This window comes from Urocitellus parryii, chromosome X (genome assembly GCF_045843805.1).
Source record: "Urocitellus parryii isolate mUroPar1 chromosome X, mUroPar1.hap1, whole genome shotgun sequence".
NCBI classification, from domain to species: domain Eukaryota; kingdom Metazoa; phylum Chordata; class Mammalia; order Rodentia; family Sciuridae; genus Urocitellus; species Urocitellus parryii.
The window spans coordinates 112,836,170-112,855,430 of NC_135547.1; the positions used below are offsets into that span (position 1 = coordinate 112,836,170).

The window sequence follows — 19,261 nt, forward strand, 5'->3', positions numbered from 1 at the left end:
TCCATGATTTATTACTATGGATGGCCCTGTCTTATCACTCCCATACTTAGTGAAGACTCTTTAACTTGGATCCTTATATGGAGTCAGACACATTCTTTCTAGCCCAATTACCAAAACTATACTTTAAAAAAATTAGATGACCCCTCTCTTCGAGCAACTGGATTTTAATGTAGAATGAATAAAAGAAAGCACATTATTTTAAATATGCTGATTAAAATACCAGATCATCAAAGGGGATAGATCTAAGATTTCTCTGTCTAAGGGCCAATATAATTATAAAATCATGAGACCATCAGCAGAAGAAATCTTTGGGTAAAACCCTTATGGAGAATTACAAGCTAGAAGCAAAGATAATTAGCACCTGGTAGAACACTCCCACACAAAGGGTGCTGATTAAAATGGAGCAGTGTCCACCTGGAAGAAGGCAACTATCCACTGGTATGTGCATTAATGTACCTTAACATTTTAATCAATATTTTAGAGAAGACAACAGGGAGAAGGTTAATCACAGCATCAAAAACTGCAGAAGCCAAAAGGCTGGACACACAGAAGAACCAGAATCCAAAAAAAAAATTGACAATAGGACAGTGATGGGCCGAGACCAGCAAGGGTCATTTAATCGAGTTCACTGGAAGGCCTCTGTTGCAAAGAGTGCTGGTTGGCCCCCAATACCCAGTCTACTCCTCCACTTTAGAAATAAAAGAGCAGTTATCTCCCTATGACTAACTTCTGACCCACGAAATGTAAACAGTAGTGTTGGGTGGGACATCTAGGAAACTGCTTAAAGAACTGAATTAGATAAGGTACATCCTTTTGGCCCTTCAGCCCTTTCTCCATTTTGTACTCTGTGATAGCCTGAAGGAGCTTGTGCAGCCTCCTTGGACCATGGGGTGACCTTGAGGATGGAAGCCTGGCACTGCTGATGATGGACTCAGTGAAGGGCAAGAAGAGTCTCTGCCCCAATGACACTATGGAGTCATGAGAGAAATCCTGGATAGTCCGCACCTGGATTTCTTCCATGTATTAAAAATTAATTTGTGTTCTTTGTGTCTGAAAAACATGTTTTAGTATACATAATGCTCAAAATAGAACACAATGTGAATATGGATGCCCAGAAAATTCCAAAGAAATGCAAATGAAATTCACTACCAAAAAAGGTGGCAGTGGCAGGGTTGTTATTCTCCATACGAGCACTAGTGAGAATACTTGAAGTCCTGCATAGAATTTTGGATTCCTCATTTCATCAGGATACAAATTCATACAACAGGCTTAAAACAGGTGCAGAATAAGTGCTTGTTGAAGTAAAGGATAGAGGAAGAGATCAGCCTAGCCTCGTAAGATACTGTTCAGCTTAAGTAGGACCAGTGAGTAAGCCACAAGACACAAATTCAGGCCAAATGCAAGACCTTTCTACCTCATGCAAAATAAAATAAATAAACTTTTAAGAATACACTGAAAGAAGCAACCCAAAAATCCATCAATGGATGCATGGATAAACATACCTATCTGTTAAATGGAATATTGTTTGGCCACAAAAACAATGAAATACTGATACATGTTACAACATGGGTGAGCTTCATGCTAGGAGAAAGAAGCTGTTTATATGAAATATTCAGAATAAGGAATCAATAGACAGAAAGCAGTTAAGTAGTTTCCAGGGGCTAGATGGAGGTGTAAATAAAGAACAACTGTTTAATGGGTACAGGGTTTTCATCTGAGTTGATGAAATGTTTTGGTACTAGATAGAGGTGGTAGCTGTACAACACTGTGAGTGTACTAAAAGCTACTGCACTGTATACTTTAAAATAGATGATTTTATGTTATATGAATTTCACCATGATAGAAAAAAGCATAAAAAACTATGTTAAAAAAAGGCTAGTACCTACTTGGTGGTAAAAGAAGCTGTATACAGAACTTAGTAATCTCCTTGCATCAAAAAAGCCACATCAAAATCATGAAAAAGACCCTTCATGGTCAAACCCCTTTCTCTACTGGAGAAGTACCAATGACTCGGAAAAAGATGTTTAAGACTTTCTATCATAGTTCTAAGGTTATCTTCCTGTACAACTCATTACCTAAATAGATGACATTTATTTTTGTGTTTTCTTCTTATGTGGAAATAAGATACTGTCCATGTAACTTGGAGACATTCTCAGCATCCCTCCCTTACTTATCAAATCAATAATTTGTTCAGTTATAGTCATTTTGAAATTATAATGTGATAATTATAAATTCATAATTGCCACTTTCCATTGAAGGACAGAAGTCATATAACGATAAATTTGTTATAACAGATTTTTATCAATTTTACAATAGATGATCATGTGAGAAACCATAGGAATGTCCCAAAGTAGGACTGGAAGCCATTTCTGTACTTTTCTCAGAAACTTAGCTGATTAAACAGCTGAACAAAAAGCTCCACCAAAATGTTCCTGCCCCAGGGACAGTCCAATTTCACAAATTATTTTTACCATGACCCAGGGAGTCACTGTAGACATTTTCTCAGCTCCACATCAAAAGTAAAAATGTTAATGAGAAAAAGTTCAACTTGGTTTGAAGTCTTAGTTCTACAATGAAAGATTAATTTTGGTGAATTACATAATACAGACTCCCCTGTGGTTTAGCTCATACACATACACATTTGGCCACATTAAAAAGCCAAAAACATGTCCTTAAAATAGAGATATTAAAATATTTATTGTCTAACTTGGGTAAGTCCTAGAGTTATCACCAGTGTGAAAAAAGAGTCCTACTGACTTAGTAACTTAAATACTCATCAATTTTTTTTCATTTCTGTATTTAGAGGTGCTTCCTAAATAGCAGAAAATACTCAAAATATTTTAACAAGCAGTAGCTTGTATACTGTTAAATTCTCATGAGCTTAAAAATTTTTACTAATACATAGATAAATATTTAAAGTATCTGAGAAGAGAAGGGACATGTCTAAAACTCTGGGAACAAAACTGCTTCACCTTTCTTCTCACAACACTGGCAACATGAACCAGAAGGAGAGACAGCTTTCATATTTCAAGTTGATTCTGGACAGCACTCAAGTCAACTGCAACCCAGGACTAAATGAGAATAGATTTATTATGTGAGGATGAGACTAACACATTGAGGTTAATGCTTTACCAACACAAACTTGAACACTATATTTCAAGTCCCCGCCAGTCTAGTATTTGGAATGTATGCTGTTTTGTCCAAATAAAAATTTACATAAGTCTTCTTTTTCCCACAGATTTCCATTTTATACAATCTACATAATGTTAAACTAATTTTATAAATAAGGAAATATCCTGTTCATTAATGATATATACCCACCACCTAGCAAAGTGCCTAGGATAGTTAGGTGTTTATTTAATTAAGCAACTGAGAGCTTAAGACCCAGATGAGCATAATCTTGTAAAATACATGCTTTGGAAAACCCTATGGTAATTACAATGATTCTGTCCCTTGTCTAACTTCTTTTGGAGACTCTGGAAAGATACATATTTACTCCTATAAGCAAAGTTCAGAAACCTTACAAATAGAATTGAAAAATTCTTCATTCATCATTAGCAACTGAAATAGAGTACAGAAAAGTGAGCAGAATACCACTGTTAAGGTCCCCATGAGGAACGGCTAAGGACAGTGTCACTAATCAGGATGCTGTGAAACTGAGTTACTTCAGAGGGTCATGCCCTGAACAGCTAATCTATGAAATCTTCTCCCTGGGAAGTGCAGCTGATAACCGTGATAAACATCAGCCTAAAATGTCAAGTTTTGAAAAGGACAAAGACAAAGAAAAACACAAGTCACTTTGAAACGCCGGTGTTGGTTTACTCATTATAAAATGACAATAAATCACAAAAGATAATTGAATTAATATACTAAACCACTAACAGGAATATCATTAATATTTATCAGAAGTGTAACAATCTAACAACTACATATTTTTCTTTTACCTTCTCTCACCAAAAATGGAATCACAAAACTGGCTGACTTTCTAGGAAGTAATTCAGTTTCATTAAACTTGTCTTGATGAATTAGATATTTAAAGTCTCAAAGGCAGCACGAGTTCAAGAAGGTGATTCCCCTAGAACCTACAACTGGATTGATGAGTCATTTTATTTATACATATATGTATGTGTGTGTGTGTATACATACACGTACACACACACACACTCTCTCTCTTTTTTTGCTCCTGCTGATGCAAGTCTCAAGATGAGACTGACATAAAAAGAGTTCACTATGACAGCTAATTCTCATGTTCCACATTTTAAAAGAACACTCCACTAATTATCAAAGGTATATAAAATTTAATGATAAACATTTAATACTTATCAAATTAGTTAAAAGTAAAGGTATAATAATATCCACATGCTGGAAAGATTATGGCAAAACTGATATACTCATAAAGTATTGGTATACAGTATAATTGGTATAACCCATTAGGAAAGCAATTTGGCCATAGGAATCATGACTGTGTTATGCTTAGGCACCTTGATATATACTATTGATAAGAATTAGTCCTTCACTCCTGTGATCCCAGCCACTTGAGAGGCTGAGGCAGGAGGATCGCAAGTTCAAAAGTAGCCTCAGCAATTTAGCAAGACCTTGCTTCAAATTTTAAAAAAAAAATGGGCTGGGGATGTAGTTCAGTGGTTAAGTGTCCCTGAGTTCAGTGCCCAGTACAAAAAAAATTGCTCTAAAGAAATATTTTAAATTAAGTAAAAAAATCATTTAAGCAGGAAAATACTTATCATAAAATTTTCAGGCTGAAAATATTCAATGAGAAATATTCTTTTTTTCCTGGTACTAGGAATGAACCCAGGAGTGCTTTACCACTAAGCTACATCTCCAGCCCTTTTTACTTATTTTTTTATTTTGAGACAGAGTTTTGCTAAGTTGCTGAGGCTGGCCTTGAACTTGTGATTCCCCCTGTTTCAGCCTCCCAAGTTACTGGGATTACAGGCAAGTGAAATCGTGCTCAAGTTCCAGTGAGACATACTCCTAAATTCTGTTTATGCCTTTTAGTACTGCAAATGAAGTAGCAACACAGAAATATGACTGGCAAATGATAAAATATAAAAGCATATTTTCAATATGACTATAACCAATAAAAAAACCCTATAGATATACAAAAGAACAAGGGAATATGCAATGGTAGTAGCTATTCGCTATTTCTGACTTCTTGCCAATTTTTGTAAAATAATGCTATATTATCTTAAAATTAAAATAAAAAGCCATTTGAACTTTAAAAGAAAATATTTTCCTAAAATTAGCCTGTATATAAATCCTTTTCAGTGAAGATTTCAAATCAAAACTTGGTTGCAGACCCCTGCCTCTGCAATTAAAAAATAAGTAAATAAATATCAGGTTCCCAAATATCATCATCTTCTCACCAAAACCTTCCAAATCCTTGGGCTAGTAAACTTGGAAAGTGAAGTGTTATAGCCCTATATTAATACACATTCTGAGAAGATCTGCAATGGGCTATTTCATTTTGGCAAGCTCAGCCTCTGTTAGAAGTTACTTGATCATAAAATATTTTCTGTTCGGAAGACCTGTGAAGTATCTTCCTACTAGTTTGGAAAATACTGCTTGGATCCATGATGTTCAAAGTGGGCAACAAAGGGAAGGCATCTCAATTACTAGACAGGTTCCAGACTTTCTACTCCCCAATTGAGAGTCACTAATGGGAATATACCTTATCCCTCAGATGTACATGAAAATATGTGAGTTTGGTAGTAGGGTGTCTCCACAGGGCAAATATATAGTATCTACTTCCCAGAGCTAAGAGATGGGCAAACAGCCCCCCTTCTATATAGTTCTTTAGAATTATGAGACTGTTACCTCAGGTTTAAGTATAGCTTTCATGCATGCTGGACAAAGAGGACCATTTCGGGAGAATTGAAGGGGAAGATGCCGAGTTCGATTGCGACATGCTGCCTCCTCACATATCAACCAGCCCTGGAGAGAAAAAAGAAAAAGTTTCAGTCTTATCACCAGCATCAAGAAAAATAAATAATAAACACTTTTGTTATTAAGGTAAACTCATTTTATTCAAAACTTTCTTAGAGATTCTAAAATAGTTCTAGTTAACTTTCTAAACATGTTAAGATTCATGCGCTAAACCCATTACCAAGAGTGTAAGGCATAGAAACAAATGACCTTCCCAATAGCTGAGTGCCAGGTGCTTAATTACTTAATTGTTGTGTTTAGTTTTCTTCTCTGTAAAATGGGTACGGCAAGAGTACTTACCTTATAGGATTGCTGTAACAATAAAAGTGCTTATAACTAGGCTGGGGACGTAGCTCAGTTGTAGAGGCTTGAATAGCATATACAAGACCCTGGGTTCAATCCCCAATACCACACACACACAAAAGTGCTTAGAACTATTCTTGGTGCAAAATAACAACTTAATAAGAGCAAGCATTTGTTTATTTAAAACTAAAACAGATTCTTCTATACATATTCTCTGGAAGCATAGAACTGACTGCCATGTTTTCAAGGACAACTTTGAAGGGTCACTGTTTTCTAGAGGTTTGCTACAGAGGTATCATAATCAGGTGAGTGTAAAGTGAGGGGTTGGGATATAATAAAGGCGGACAAGGTATGTGCCCTCATCTCGGGGCAGTCCCACCTGCAGGGTGACAAGTAATGACCTGACCATCTGTAAATCTTGGACCATTTTGAGAGATGACAACTTCTGAACTTGAAGAGTGAGTGGATGTTGCACAGATGGAGAAGGGAAGAAAGATAACTTGGGCAAGAAGAATTATATATACCAAAGAATGGAGACCAGAAAGAGTTATGCTGTGTAATCCATAACACATGACCCTATTCCCTATTTCTAGCCTGAACAGCCTATCTTTTCCCCCTTGTTAAGAGCAGTATACACATGACTGTTGCTTAATTATGTTACATACTTTAGTCTACTTTCCAAGTGGTGTTAATGCAAATCTAAAGGATGCCTTCATTCACTGTTATTTTGCTTGACTCATTCCTCAGGAATAGGCTCTCCTTGGAAGTAGGTACAACCAAATTCAAGGTAAAGTACCAAGAATTACTTGTTCTGGCTCCATTTTAAGGCTTTTACAGAAAAGGAAAGGGCACAGTAGAACTTTTTGACTTAAAAAATGCTACCTTTAAAGAATCTTAAATTAATCTAGTCAATACATTCATAGAAACTTCATTCCTATCTTCATTCAATAAGCTAAACTATTTTAAGTTAAACTACTTAATTTGAAATTTGCAGGTGGAGAGTCTCAATGAGTCCTTATGAAACTTCTAATATATGCCCAAAATTATATTAAATATTGTGGGGAATAAGCAAAGGGGCTTCTGGCACAGAATTTCAAGAATTTATAATCTAAATAGGAATGCATGATCTATACACATATAAGACTAAGAGCAATTCTGTATTGATTAGAATTTACAGTTGGTTCCACACAACTTGGTACTGAGTATAAAGGTTAAACAATATAGAGAAGGGATAGAGTTATGTTTGAAACAAACTACTACTACCACAATAAAAGACCATGAACCAGAATAAAGAATCAGTGGTTCTGAGTCATAGGCAACTATTTATTCCAATTTCTAGGGCCCATTACCCACATTTTTTAAATTTGAAGAAATTTATATTTTCATATTTCTGATACTTTTACAATTAACATGTACAGTTAATGATATATATATTATGTTTCCTCCAAAAAAAGCTGTTAGGTCAAGAGTGCAACTCACAACTGGCCCATCAGAATGAAAGAAACAGGCTGGGGGTACAGATCAGAGGTAGAGAGTTTGCCTAGCACACGTTAGGTTCCTATCTTTTTTTTCTTTTCTTCCTCACCAAAATATATCAGCATGGGTGGGTGGGAGGAAGGGAGGGAGGGGGTGGGGACAAACAGACACACACAGAGAAATACAAAGAGAAAAGAAATAAGATACTTTGGTTTAGCCTGTTCAAGCATGGGGAATAGAGTAGGGAATAGTGGAGCTGTCAGCAGAAACAGGTATTAAATTTTAAATGTAATTATAAACCCTAAAGGTAAGACTGGTTGTTTCTGGAATTACCCATGAAGACATAATAATAAACAGTAAACTTCAAGCAAACCACATATGAAAAATACAGGAGTGAACCACTCCTCTATCATTCATTTGGGTTTGTTACATTATATTTGATATATGAGGCTTTATATTACTTTGGAGTATGTGAGTCAGTTAACAATGCCAACCATAGATATAATTCATTCAATCTTAAACAATATTCAAAATTAGCAACAGACAGGTAATAACTAACATGTTTTGAGACAAATTATCAAGTACTATAATACAAGTGGGAAGTGAAAATCATTTTTTTTTTAGTTTTTAAAATTTAATGTTCCAAAAACTAAAGTTCTTTTCAGTTGTTTTTGAAACTTGATTCCATCAATTTACTATAACCTCAGGACTCACTGGGTGAGCTGCCAACCAAGGAGATGCTAAGTTGTCATTTCACCTGCTTTTAAAAGCAAATACCTAACTCTATCTGTGACAGAGTTACTAACTAAATGTCCTTTCAAATCATATAGAAAACAGATAATATAATTTGTCTAGACTTCCTACCAGTTATAATTAACATTAAAGAGGTCTTTTTTTCTTTGTCACCTCTCTATTCAGTGCTTATTTGGGTTTGTTTGTACTTACTATCTGTTAATCTCCCTTTACAAATGACAACAATAACTAGTGCTATTATGCATGGAAATTAAACATGCTGATAACTGTGTGAAGGGAACTGGGGCTGAAAAAAAATATTAGAAGCCTGTAACTCTTTATGCCTCTTGTTTTATTTTGATAATTAAGCTTTTGGCTGTGGTGTATTTTAAACAAAACACTTCTATGGAGGAAATAGGCCCTAATCATATTCAATATATGCTTTGCTTCAATTCAATTTGGTCTAGTTCATTTTGGTTAACCCCTTGTTCCCTCAACAAATGTTTCAACCATGCTAAATCTAACCTCTAAGAAACATTTGTGTTGTTAAAAATCAATGTGCCAGGTCACTGACAGTATTCCATGATGGTGCAAATATTACAAGATCTCAGCGAATTTTTGCCTCTTAAGGGTGACAGAAACAAAGCAAATAAAAATATGAATATTGTATAAATTCACTTTGAATCATCACTTATAAATACAAAACTAAATATATTTTCATTTCCTGCTTTGGGGAACAAAAATGCCAAGTCAATGGAAGCCTGACCTATAAAAAAGGTCTGGTTTTAATAAAAATCTCTAGGATCACTGTAAGGTTGTCTGACATACAAATATGTTGTTTTATTATGTTACACTACATGCAAATTGTCATAACCAAGAGGAATAAGACCATTAAATTTTCAGTTGCCTACCTCATCAGGTTTATAATTAGAAGGTTCAAAAGAGGTGAAGATAGCTGTCCAATAGCAAAACATTTACCAAAACATGCAAAGCTCTATCACCTGTTGCTTTAATTTCAGCATCACTAATTCCTTAAAATCATTGTGTATGAAATTGTGTCAAATACTGATTGGTTCTGATTGCTAAATTATATTTCTGAGACCTCAACTAAAATGGTTTCTGTCTGCACATGCTAAAAAGGGATCGATTTCCACTTGTAACTGAGGCGTTCCTGGTAGTTGTACCTTAAACACAAACTGTCTTATTTGTGTACATCTGTATTTTTAGAAGGATGTATACACAGAGAAATCATCCAGATTTGGAAATGTGATGCATAGTAGGCCCTCAAAAATATCTTTTGAATAAATGAATAAGCAGAATCAATAAAATAAAATGCAAAGAAGCAAGTTTATGAAAAATAATAAAGCTTGGGTCTAAAATTCATAAAAAAACAATAATTCACAGTAGTTTTCATACTCTGGACTTCAATACATGGTGGGTCATTCTCCCATTCCCAATCAGTCACCATTTCTGTCCACTCATCTTTCCTCTATAGTCCCATTACCATCAACCTCACCAGACATAGACCTGAAATTGTTCTACTGCAGTACTCTCTTACCTGGTTCCCCCAGCCCTTTTCTCTCCCACACCCAGTGTAAAGAGTTGCCAGGTGTAGTTTTCCATGGATCCCCATCCCATCATCTAATTGTATACCCTCCATAGTAAAGAACAAACTTGGTGGTCTGGTTTTCAAATCTTTAAAACTCATCATTCTCAACACAAAACTCTCTTCCACATTGAATTGGTTTTGTCACAGTCCTCCCTACATTTTGTCCATTTTCACCTCCTTATCTTTGCTCATGCAGCAGAATATCTGTTTAGAATGTCTATTCCTTGAATATCAGTTCCATTCCTCTTCTGTGAGATTTCTCCAACCCACAGGAACTTCTCCCTCTATCACATCTGATACTGAGCACACATTGCTGTGCACTGTCTCTTAACCACCTTATTTTAACATCTTGTTTTATCTCCCTTAACTGGTCAGTCAGTCCCTGGGGAATGATCTGCTTTGAATCTGGTAGTGCCCTTCCTAGTCTCTAGGGAAAAGGTTCACAATGAGTGAATACTGCAAAACTGAGGTGATTAAAAAAAAAAAAAAACTGTACTCTCATTTTGTGTAAATCACCAAACCCATTCAATCCCTGAGTCTATTCTCCCTGAGAGTTTCTTCATCTATAAACAAGGAGGTGAAAATACTTATTCTGTTAAAGTTGTTCAGAGGATCAAATAAGAAAACTCAAAAATGTCCAGTAAAGGTACTGAGGAAGATCACAGGTGAACTACAGTTGACAATGCACATTAAAGGTGCGCTACTGTAACCAAGAGAGAGCTTGGTCATTTTCCAGCAGATGTTATTACAAAATGGAGAACTACAAATGGATAAATGATATGATTAGGTGGAACTTTCTCAATTTAGCTGCAAAATATTACATCTATATAGTCAACATAAGTGAAAATTTCCTTAAGTTGTTCCTGATAGAACTATACTTGATTTGAAGTTATAGGTGGCAGAATAAAGTGAGGGAAGAGGAGGTGGTCTTTGCTTTATTTTAGCATTCACAGGAATTTTCAAGGGACAACACAGTTCTTTCATGATACATAATTTAGTTCAAATTGTAATGGCTTTCCAGGAATGCAGAGGAAGGGTCACAGGACAAGGTGTGTTAGCATATGTGTGTTTTCAGGATTCATCATATCATTATTAGTGTCTGTTAATGCCCATTGACTACACCTCTCCCCAAACTATAATGCACTCCAAGAATATCAGACTCTCTTTTCACCCAAAAGCATTTATAAATGTCCTGGGGTTCCCTTGCAGCCACATTTTTCTGTCATGGAATTATCCCCAGTATAAAAAAAAATGGGTCTTCTTATAGATAGTGCACAGTATGGGCCCACAGCTGCTTTTGAAGAATGACATGTTGTGATTTGGGATTTCCAGAAATATCAAAAAACAAATTGCTTTCTGACCCACATTTGCACCCAAAACGGGGAGAAAATTTCCTTAAGATCTCCAGGGGAAGTTTTAACAGGAACATAATTTTGCTTTTAAAGCTAAATCTTCTACACTGTAGCATGCTGGCATGTCAAAGAGTGATTATTAAGTCTCAGAGAGGTGCCAGGGTAGGAGATGAAAAATCAGGAAAAATAAATATATAAACTAACTATTCACCAAAGTTAATACAAAAATATTTTAAACAAAATTATCAAACAAAACAGAAGTGGAAAGTGCCTTGTCGGTCAATGTAAGAATTTTAAATATTATTAAAATTGATTTTTTAAGTTAGACATCTCTTTAAATGAGCAGTCATATGTCATTTCATCCAAGTTATTTGAAACTTATTGATCTTATCATTTGCGCGAAGACCAGACTCTGCCATCAGTTTGCTGAAAGGATAATGGAGCACTCCCAAACTGTTATGATAGGTTAGATGCAAACAGCAGTCCTCATTTAAACACATAGAATAGCACTACAAGTGGACAAATTCCAACCTCAGCAATTGTATATTACATGATAAATTAGCAACTTGGTCTGCTTTGCCTCACATCAAATCCAATACCATAGTCTTGCTATTTTAATTTGCAATCAGAGCTTGAGCATCAGAAGATGTACCTGAGGTACATTAAAGAGCCCCATGCAAGCCATCTTCTCCTGCTATACTGTGAGCACAGAAAGCCAACAATTACCAGCAATTGTATTTTACCACTGTAGGACAATACTAGAACAGTTAAAATTGTCTCCATGTAAGCAACTGGGAAAAATATACTTAAAATGATTTTATATGGAAAATTACATTTTGGGGGGGGGAAAGTTCAATAGAGGACATGTATCTTTCTGTATGGGCAGCTAAAAATCTCTCTTAGTATATTCAAGACTATTCTATAAAATACTCTCCCTATTCATCCAACTCAAAAGCCAGCTACATTCTTAGGCTATAATAGGTCACAACTAAGTACACAGTACCTTCCTTCAGGAATAATTTTGCTTTGTCTGTCAACTGTCAACAAAGCACAAAGAGCTCATGCAACCCAGCCATGTACTGTGGATATTAGAGATCTAACAAAATACAAATAATAAGAACACAAGATTTCATAGCCACCCTGCTTTCACTTTATATGAGAAACTGAAAGCATTTTCCTCTCCACATTCCATTCATCTCTATTGTATTACAAATCTTTTCATAAAAGACTTTTTCCCTATGTGAAGCTACAAGTGACTTGGGGATGTAATATTCCAACTGCGATGAATGTCCAACTTTCCAACAAGAATGGTTATAAGTGGATGTGTCAGTGAAGGCATATAGTCATTTCAACAAGGAAAAGGAGGAAAGAATAAAATGGAATGAGATACAGTAAAATGGTTACTTTGGTACATATATCAATATTTTAGTGATGAAACCTCTAAGAAAAATTGTTCATTACTTTCATCACTGTCCCTGCCTCTCAAGACTTTATTCTTGAAAAAAAAAAACCACCTTAGCTATGTACATATGATAGTGAATAAACTTTAAACATAAATTCAAGGTTCAGTTTCATCAATTTGAACACAGAAAAAAAGACTGGAAGGAACTACTCAAAAATGCCATCACTTGTATTAAGGTGGTTTCTTCTTCTGTTTCTATATTTTCTAAAATTTTCTACCACAAGCATATACTGCTTTTATGATCAGAAAACTATTATTAAAGAAAGAAGAGACCATTTTTGCCAAGAGTTTTCACTGTAGTTGAATCACTAACACATCTGAAAAATATTCTGAGCTGTATCCCATGTTTGATTATTGCCAAGATGAATTTTCAGGGAATATCCTTATGATGGTGGTGGTGGGGGGGAAGCACAAGAAAAAAATACCATTTTTAAAAAAAATCTCCTACTAAAGGCAAAATTTCAAAAATAGGTCAACTTAATCACATAAGAAGTAAAAAGTGGCAGGGCAGGTATTATTGGTATTGGAATCAGTTATTGAGCAACTCACTAAAATGCAAAGTCTTTTATAGGAATATGATCTTTATGATGGAGAAATCTCTGAAGGTAAGTAACAAATCAGTTTAAAGAGAGGTGCCTTATTCCCCACGCCCTTTCCCCTGCCTTTATTCAGTGTGCACACAGATCAACTGAGATGTCCTGGGGTAAGAATCAAATAAAAAATTCAATCAGGAGGGTATGCTTAGACCCTTATTACCAAAAGATTTGCTCTTTGCTTAAATCCAGCTAAAAGTAGTTTTTACTTTTTGTTTGTTGGTAGACTAGTATTTGCTAGTATGGTTTAATTTGTTATGCCTTTGGGTAACTAACAACAAATGTTAAAACTGAATTTTCTATGCAGTTGCCACAAAGGCCATCTTAAAATCAGAAAGGAGTTCAAACCATCACCAGGCAATGTTTGTTCATTTAACTTTAATTATTTTCTCCTTGAGAATGGTACTAATGAAACTGAATATCTTTCATGGTTTCGAAGGGCTGTTTGAATAGTCTGCAAACAGAACTAAGGGTAGACAAGAGATCTGGCTGAGCCAGGGGGTTGCTAGGTGATGCAGAATGTAAACCCACAAACTTGTTAAGGTTTGCTTTGCTTTCATGCCATTTTCACACACTCTCAAAAGTTTTCAGAACTGATTTTTCAGGTGGTCATTACAAAAAAGAAGAATCCCCTTATTCCAAAATTTACTGCCCCAGATACTCTGTCAGACTGAAAAGAGATGAAATCCATCTGATCTTTTGGTAGTAACATGGGAAACTTTTGGTTTTACATAAACATAGGATTATAGATTTTCTGGATGCCCCTAACTTAAGAAACAAATGCAAGGTGGATTTTAATATTTCAAAAAGACACTCTGAATCTTATCCAACTTTAAATACAATAAGGATTTCCTACTAGAAAAAAAAAAGGTGATCCACAGTTTGGGAGGTTTGGGGCAAAAAAACCAAAACCCCATGGAAAATGCCTTAGCACAGATCATCATGATGACAACCCTTTCTATTTAGCCACTCTCCTCTCTTCCGGCCTGCACCAAGTCTGACTGCCTGTGAGGCTTCTGCCTCCTGCCCCCTCCCCCAGCCTCCTTTTTAAGTAGCTGATCAGAGATTGTCCAGTAAGAGCACTTTATTAGATCATCAGCCAGAGGGGTTCACAAGTACCGAGAGCAATGGGCTCAAATGCGGCACATCAGTTTTAATAGACCAGGGGCTACTAGTAAACTGCAGATACTGCTGAGAACTTTCCATGCACTGAACTCTTGAAAAAGCACCGTCTCTCCAGCTTAAATGCAGCTGCCTCTTTCAATGCCGCAAATGGGTAAATTTGACAAAAAAGCCACCATTAAGACTACATGAAAGGCTCAAGACAACATCCTTTCAATGCTTTGTACTTCAGTAATCAGATGTACTTACTCACCCCCTCCCCCAAACCCGATCAAGAACTATTTCTGAATGGTAGGAAATAATTCCACTTTGTACATCTTTTAGTTAATCAAGACTTTCTATTCAGCAATTTGACCTTTTGTTCAAAACAGGATTATCAGTTTTTTCGCCAGTTACCAAGGGCGACTCGCATGGTGAACATAATTGCAATAATTTGCAAAACACCATGGCAACCCACATTACAACTAGGTAAATACTGGGCTTTTGTGCTACATTGTTATTTTCAGAGATGCTGAAGTCAAAGAACGAATGACAAATGAACACAAAATTTATATTTGCTTTGTCTCAAAAGAGAAGAAAATTGATAACAAGAATTGGGGGGAAACCGACTACAGCTGTAATTTCTAACTTGATTAATTAGGATGGTAACAGTCCTTAACAGTATATTCAACAAACAGCCCTGACTTCGTCTCTCCACCCACCTCTCTCTATACCACTACCACTATCTCCCCCACCCCAGACAAATTTTTTCAGCTTGGAGAACAAACATCCCCCATTTGCTCTTTTCTTCAACTTAATGGAATCCTTAATTGCAGAATATTGTTCTCCTGCTCTTCACCGCAATGAAAACGAGAGAAAGGAGGAGAGTGCCAGGGCAGACAGGGAGCTACAGTCATTTTTTTCCTGCCTTTTTTGGACACCCCAGGCCCAATGATGAGACGGCATTTTCCTGGTATCAGCAGCTGTTTCGTAGCAGACAATAAAGTAAAAACTATTTAGCTTTGCAGAAAAGCCAGTGTTTCCTCTTGGCAACACAAGGTAAGTCCACATGCCGAGATGAAGTTTCATAATTTAAATGCCAGAACATAAGATGAGAAAATAATGATGATCATAATAATAAACCATACATTGTTCTTATAAAGAAATTATTAACTGTGGAACTGTCCCAAAAGCTGTTGAAATGCATGTGTTTGCAATTTGAGGAAGATGTTCAACAAAATCCAATGTACTGAAAACCACTTTATACTTAGAGATCCCAATTCACAAAACAATCTAAAAATATAAATTGAGTACTCAGGAATTAAAGCAAAAATCAAACTCATATTTTTAGCAGATAAGCAGTCTTACAAACAGCATTACAATCTTTTCAATAATAAATGATTGGAAAAGTTACAGCAGAATTTTTTAACTCGGATATGAAAGGCAGGTTCTATTTTATAGTAAAGGGGTGCTTTTCTTCCTAAGAGACACAAATTCTGCTATAATGTCTAGCTTTTTGTAAATTATCAAATCTGACTTTCTCATGCAAAATGTAGTATTCGGGGATGAGAAAAGAAAAATACACACAGAAAGGGCTCGCAGAAGTTATACTGCCGAGATCTCGAGAGACAGGCAGCTGCAGATGCATTCTCTTCACAGCCCAGCCTGCTTTCCTTCATCTGCCTCCTAAGGAGGAAGAGCCAAAGGAGAGTATCTGAAATGATCTGAATATTTCCCCTAACTTTTGAAAAAAATCAAATGAGCCTGCTATTATAACAGTTCATTCTTATTTGTGAGGGCTGAAAATTCCCACACACATCTCTATGATTCAACATAGAGAAATCACAATGTAACATTCTTCAGAATATGCCTCCAAAATTATAGATACTGTGAGTTCTCTTGAGTAGTAGAAATCAGAAGTATGTGACACATTAACTCCTTCTCAGTAACAATCTCTTTATACTTTAAAATATGCTTTATTTCTTGGCTTATTAACTCATTGTGAATTTACCATACCTGTATTAAGTACACTTCTATCAAAAGTCTAAATGTTAAGAGAAACTGTATTCTTTAATGCCCAATGATAAAGGGGTGAACAAGCCTTCAGTACTTTTTGAACAAATAGAATCATAAAGTGTGCCTAAAATCTCCATGATACTTGAACTTCTTTAAGAAACTCTAATTTATTACATTTTTATACTCTATCCAGAATTTCTTCATTTTTGACATTCTACCTAATATTCTTGCACTCCCCGCAACCATTCATGGCTTTGGTTCTAGTGAGTTTCTTTTCTTCTATCAATTTATTAGGATGCTTCCTGACTTCTTTTGTTTAGATAAGCTCATCTACAAGGAATCACAACATCCAACCTCCCATAACATTATTCAAATCCACAAATCAGGAATGGTAAACACCTTGCAGCTGTATTGCGTTCCTTCTCCAACTCTGTCACCATGGTTGCTACGGGATGGAAGCTGGCATTGAACATTAAAACCCATCTGCTATCTCTCTCAAATTATTCTTGCTCTTAAATTTTCAACTTTGGTTGCACATTGGGATCACCAAAGGAGTATTACAACACAGATGGCTGGTCATTATCCCCAGAATTTCCGGTTCATATCTTAGATGGGACCCAAGAAATTGCAACTTTAACAAGTTCCCAGGTGATACTGCTGCTGCTTATGGCTTAGGGACCTCACTTTGAGAAGCACCAGTCTGGGAAATACAATGAGCACCGGGATTTTAAAAAGCTCCTCAAGTGTTTTCTAATACGTAACCAAGGTTGAGAACCACTGTTCTACATTATTCTCACTCTATTCCTACTGGTTATCATCTCCTGAACAAGGAACTGTATACAAAAGAACTATACTTAACAAACCTTCTCTCTCAACTCTTTCCCCTCCAATATTTATTCTTTCTCTAGATATTTTTTATGTGCGTAACTCTTAATTCTTCCAGGTTCTCCATGTAAAATGAGACTTATCAAACCCTCAAATACGATTTGCTTCTACAAAAAGAACTAACCAATTCCTAAATAGTTTATAAATATATATATATATATATATATATATATATATATAGTTTATTAGCATTCTTCCTTTAAAAAAAAGAATCTTATTCTAACAGCAATAATACAGTCCCTGAAATATAAAATGTGCTTCACATAGAATCACAGAATTTTAGGAGTGCTGGTGAAAACCAGTGTCTATGAAAAGTGACCACAATTACATTTTTTTTTTACTTTGAAAAGTAATATGAAGCAATATACTTAAACCCTACATTTTAAATATGAAAGGAACTTTAGAGCTCTGGTTTAAAACTTAATAATTGACAAAAATGAGGCCCAGGAAAAAGTAAATTACCTTTCACACTCTCATATGGTGTTTGGGCTGAATGTCTAGTTCAGTACTGTTTAGTCTCTACATATGCTGCTCAATATATGAGCCAGTAGCTGTTTGTGGGCCTTGAGCACTTGGAATGTGGCTACTCCAAATTGAGATATGTTACAAGTTCAAAATATGCAGTGAATGTCAAAGACTTAGTTTTTTTTTTTTTTAGAGAGAGAGAGAGAGAGAGAATTTTTAATATTTATTTTTTAGTTATCTGCAGACACAACATCTTTGTTGGTATGTGGTGCCGAGGATGGAACCCGGGCCACACGCATGCCAGGCGAGCGCGCTACCGCTTGAGCCACATCCCCAGCCCTCAAAGACTTAGTTTTAAAAAAGAGAATACAAAATAGTTCATTGATTTTTTTTACTCATTATAGATTGAAGTAATATCTTGAATACATTGGGTTATATAAATTATTATTTATAACTATCCCTCCCTTTTTTAAAAAAATACAAGTGGATCATATACACTGCTAAAATCTGCTTTTTCACTTACAAAGAGGATATTTTGCCCTCTGAGTAATAGAGATCTGCAACTTTTTTTAAAATATTTTTTTAGTTGTAGTTGGACAAAATATCTTTATTTTATTTATTTATTTTTATGTGGTGCTAAGGATCAAATCCTGCGCCTCACCCAAGCTAGGCGAGTGCTCTATACTGCTAAGCCCCGGCCCTCTCTGCAATGTTTTTTAATGTCTGTGCAGAACCCTATCATATGACTGTTAATAATTTAATGAATCCTCTTGATGAACAATTGGATTGTTTTCAGTCTCTTATTACTACTGATAATGATGTGTTCCTTGTTAACCTTCTAACAGTACCTTTTTTTTTTTTTTTTTTTGCATTATTGGGGACTGAACCCAGGGGTGCTCTACTACTGAGTTACATTCCTAGCCTTTTTTTATTTTCTATTTTGAGACAGGGTCTCACTAAGTTGCCCAGGTTGGCTTCAAACTTGTGATCTTCTTTCCTCAGCCTCCTTAGTAGCTGGGATTACAGATGTGTGTGCCACCACATCCCTCTTTAATAGTACCTTTAACAATACTTGTAAGTACTATACATCTGTATGGATAACTAAATTGGAAATGCAAAGTTCATTAACAAATTTTTTGACAGATGTTGCCCAATTGCCGACCAAGGAGAATGTATCAATTTTCACATTCACCAACAGCGTATGAGATGGTTCCTTCCCCACACCATAGCACACATTGCATATTATCTAAAATTTTGGATCTCTGACAAGTGAAAAATGATAGTCATATGACTTCTGAAACTCAGAGTAAGGTTGAACATCTCT

The 19,261-nt window shown here is 35.7% G+C and overlaps 2 protein-coding genes across 5 annotated transcripts in view; one reads left to right on the forward strand and one right to left on the reverse strand.

Annotated features, from left to right (window-relative positions):
- The window catches only part of LOC113200355 (uncharacterized), a 230,240-nt gene that overhangs the window by 100,289 nt on the left and 110,690 nt on the right, over positions 1-19,261 (forward strand). For 2 of the 4 annotated variants that reach the window (XR_013342571.1, XR_013342569.1), the window contains one exon: positions 855-935. The exons of the other annotated variants lie outside the window; for them this stretch is intronic. The gene's annotated coding sequence lies outside the window, so the exon portion shown is untranslated. Of the gene's footprint in view, positions 1-854; positions 936-19,261 lie in introns of those variants that run through there. 4 annotated transcript variants of the gene reach the window in all.
- Pola1 (DNA polymerase alpha 1, catalytic subunit) overlaps positions 1-19,261 on the reverse strand; it is a 291,393-nt gene that overhangs the window by 93,028 nt on the left and 179,104 nt on the right. Inside the window, exon 35 of the mRNA XM_077793905.1 lies at positions 5,836-5,952. Coding sequence (XP_077650031.1) covers positions 5,836-5,952 — 117 coding nt within the window. The remainder of the gene's footprint in view (positions 1-5,835; positions 5,953-19,261) is intronic.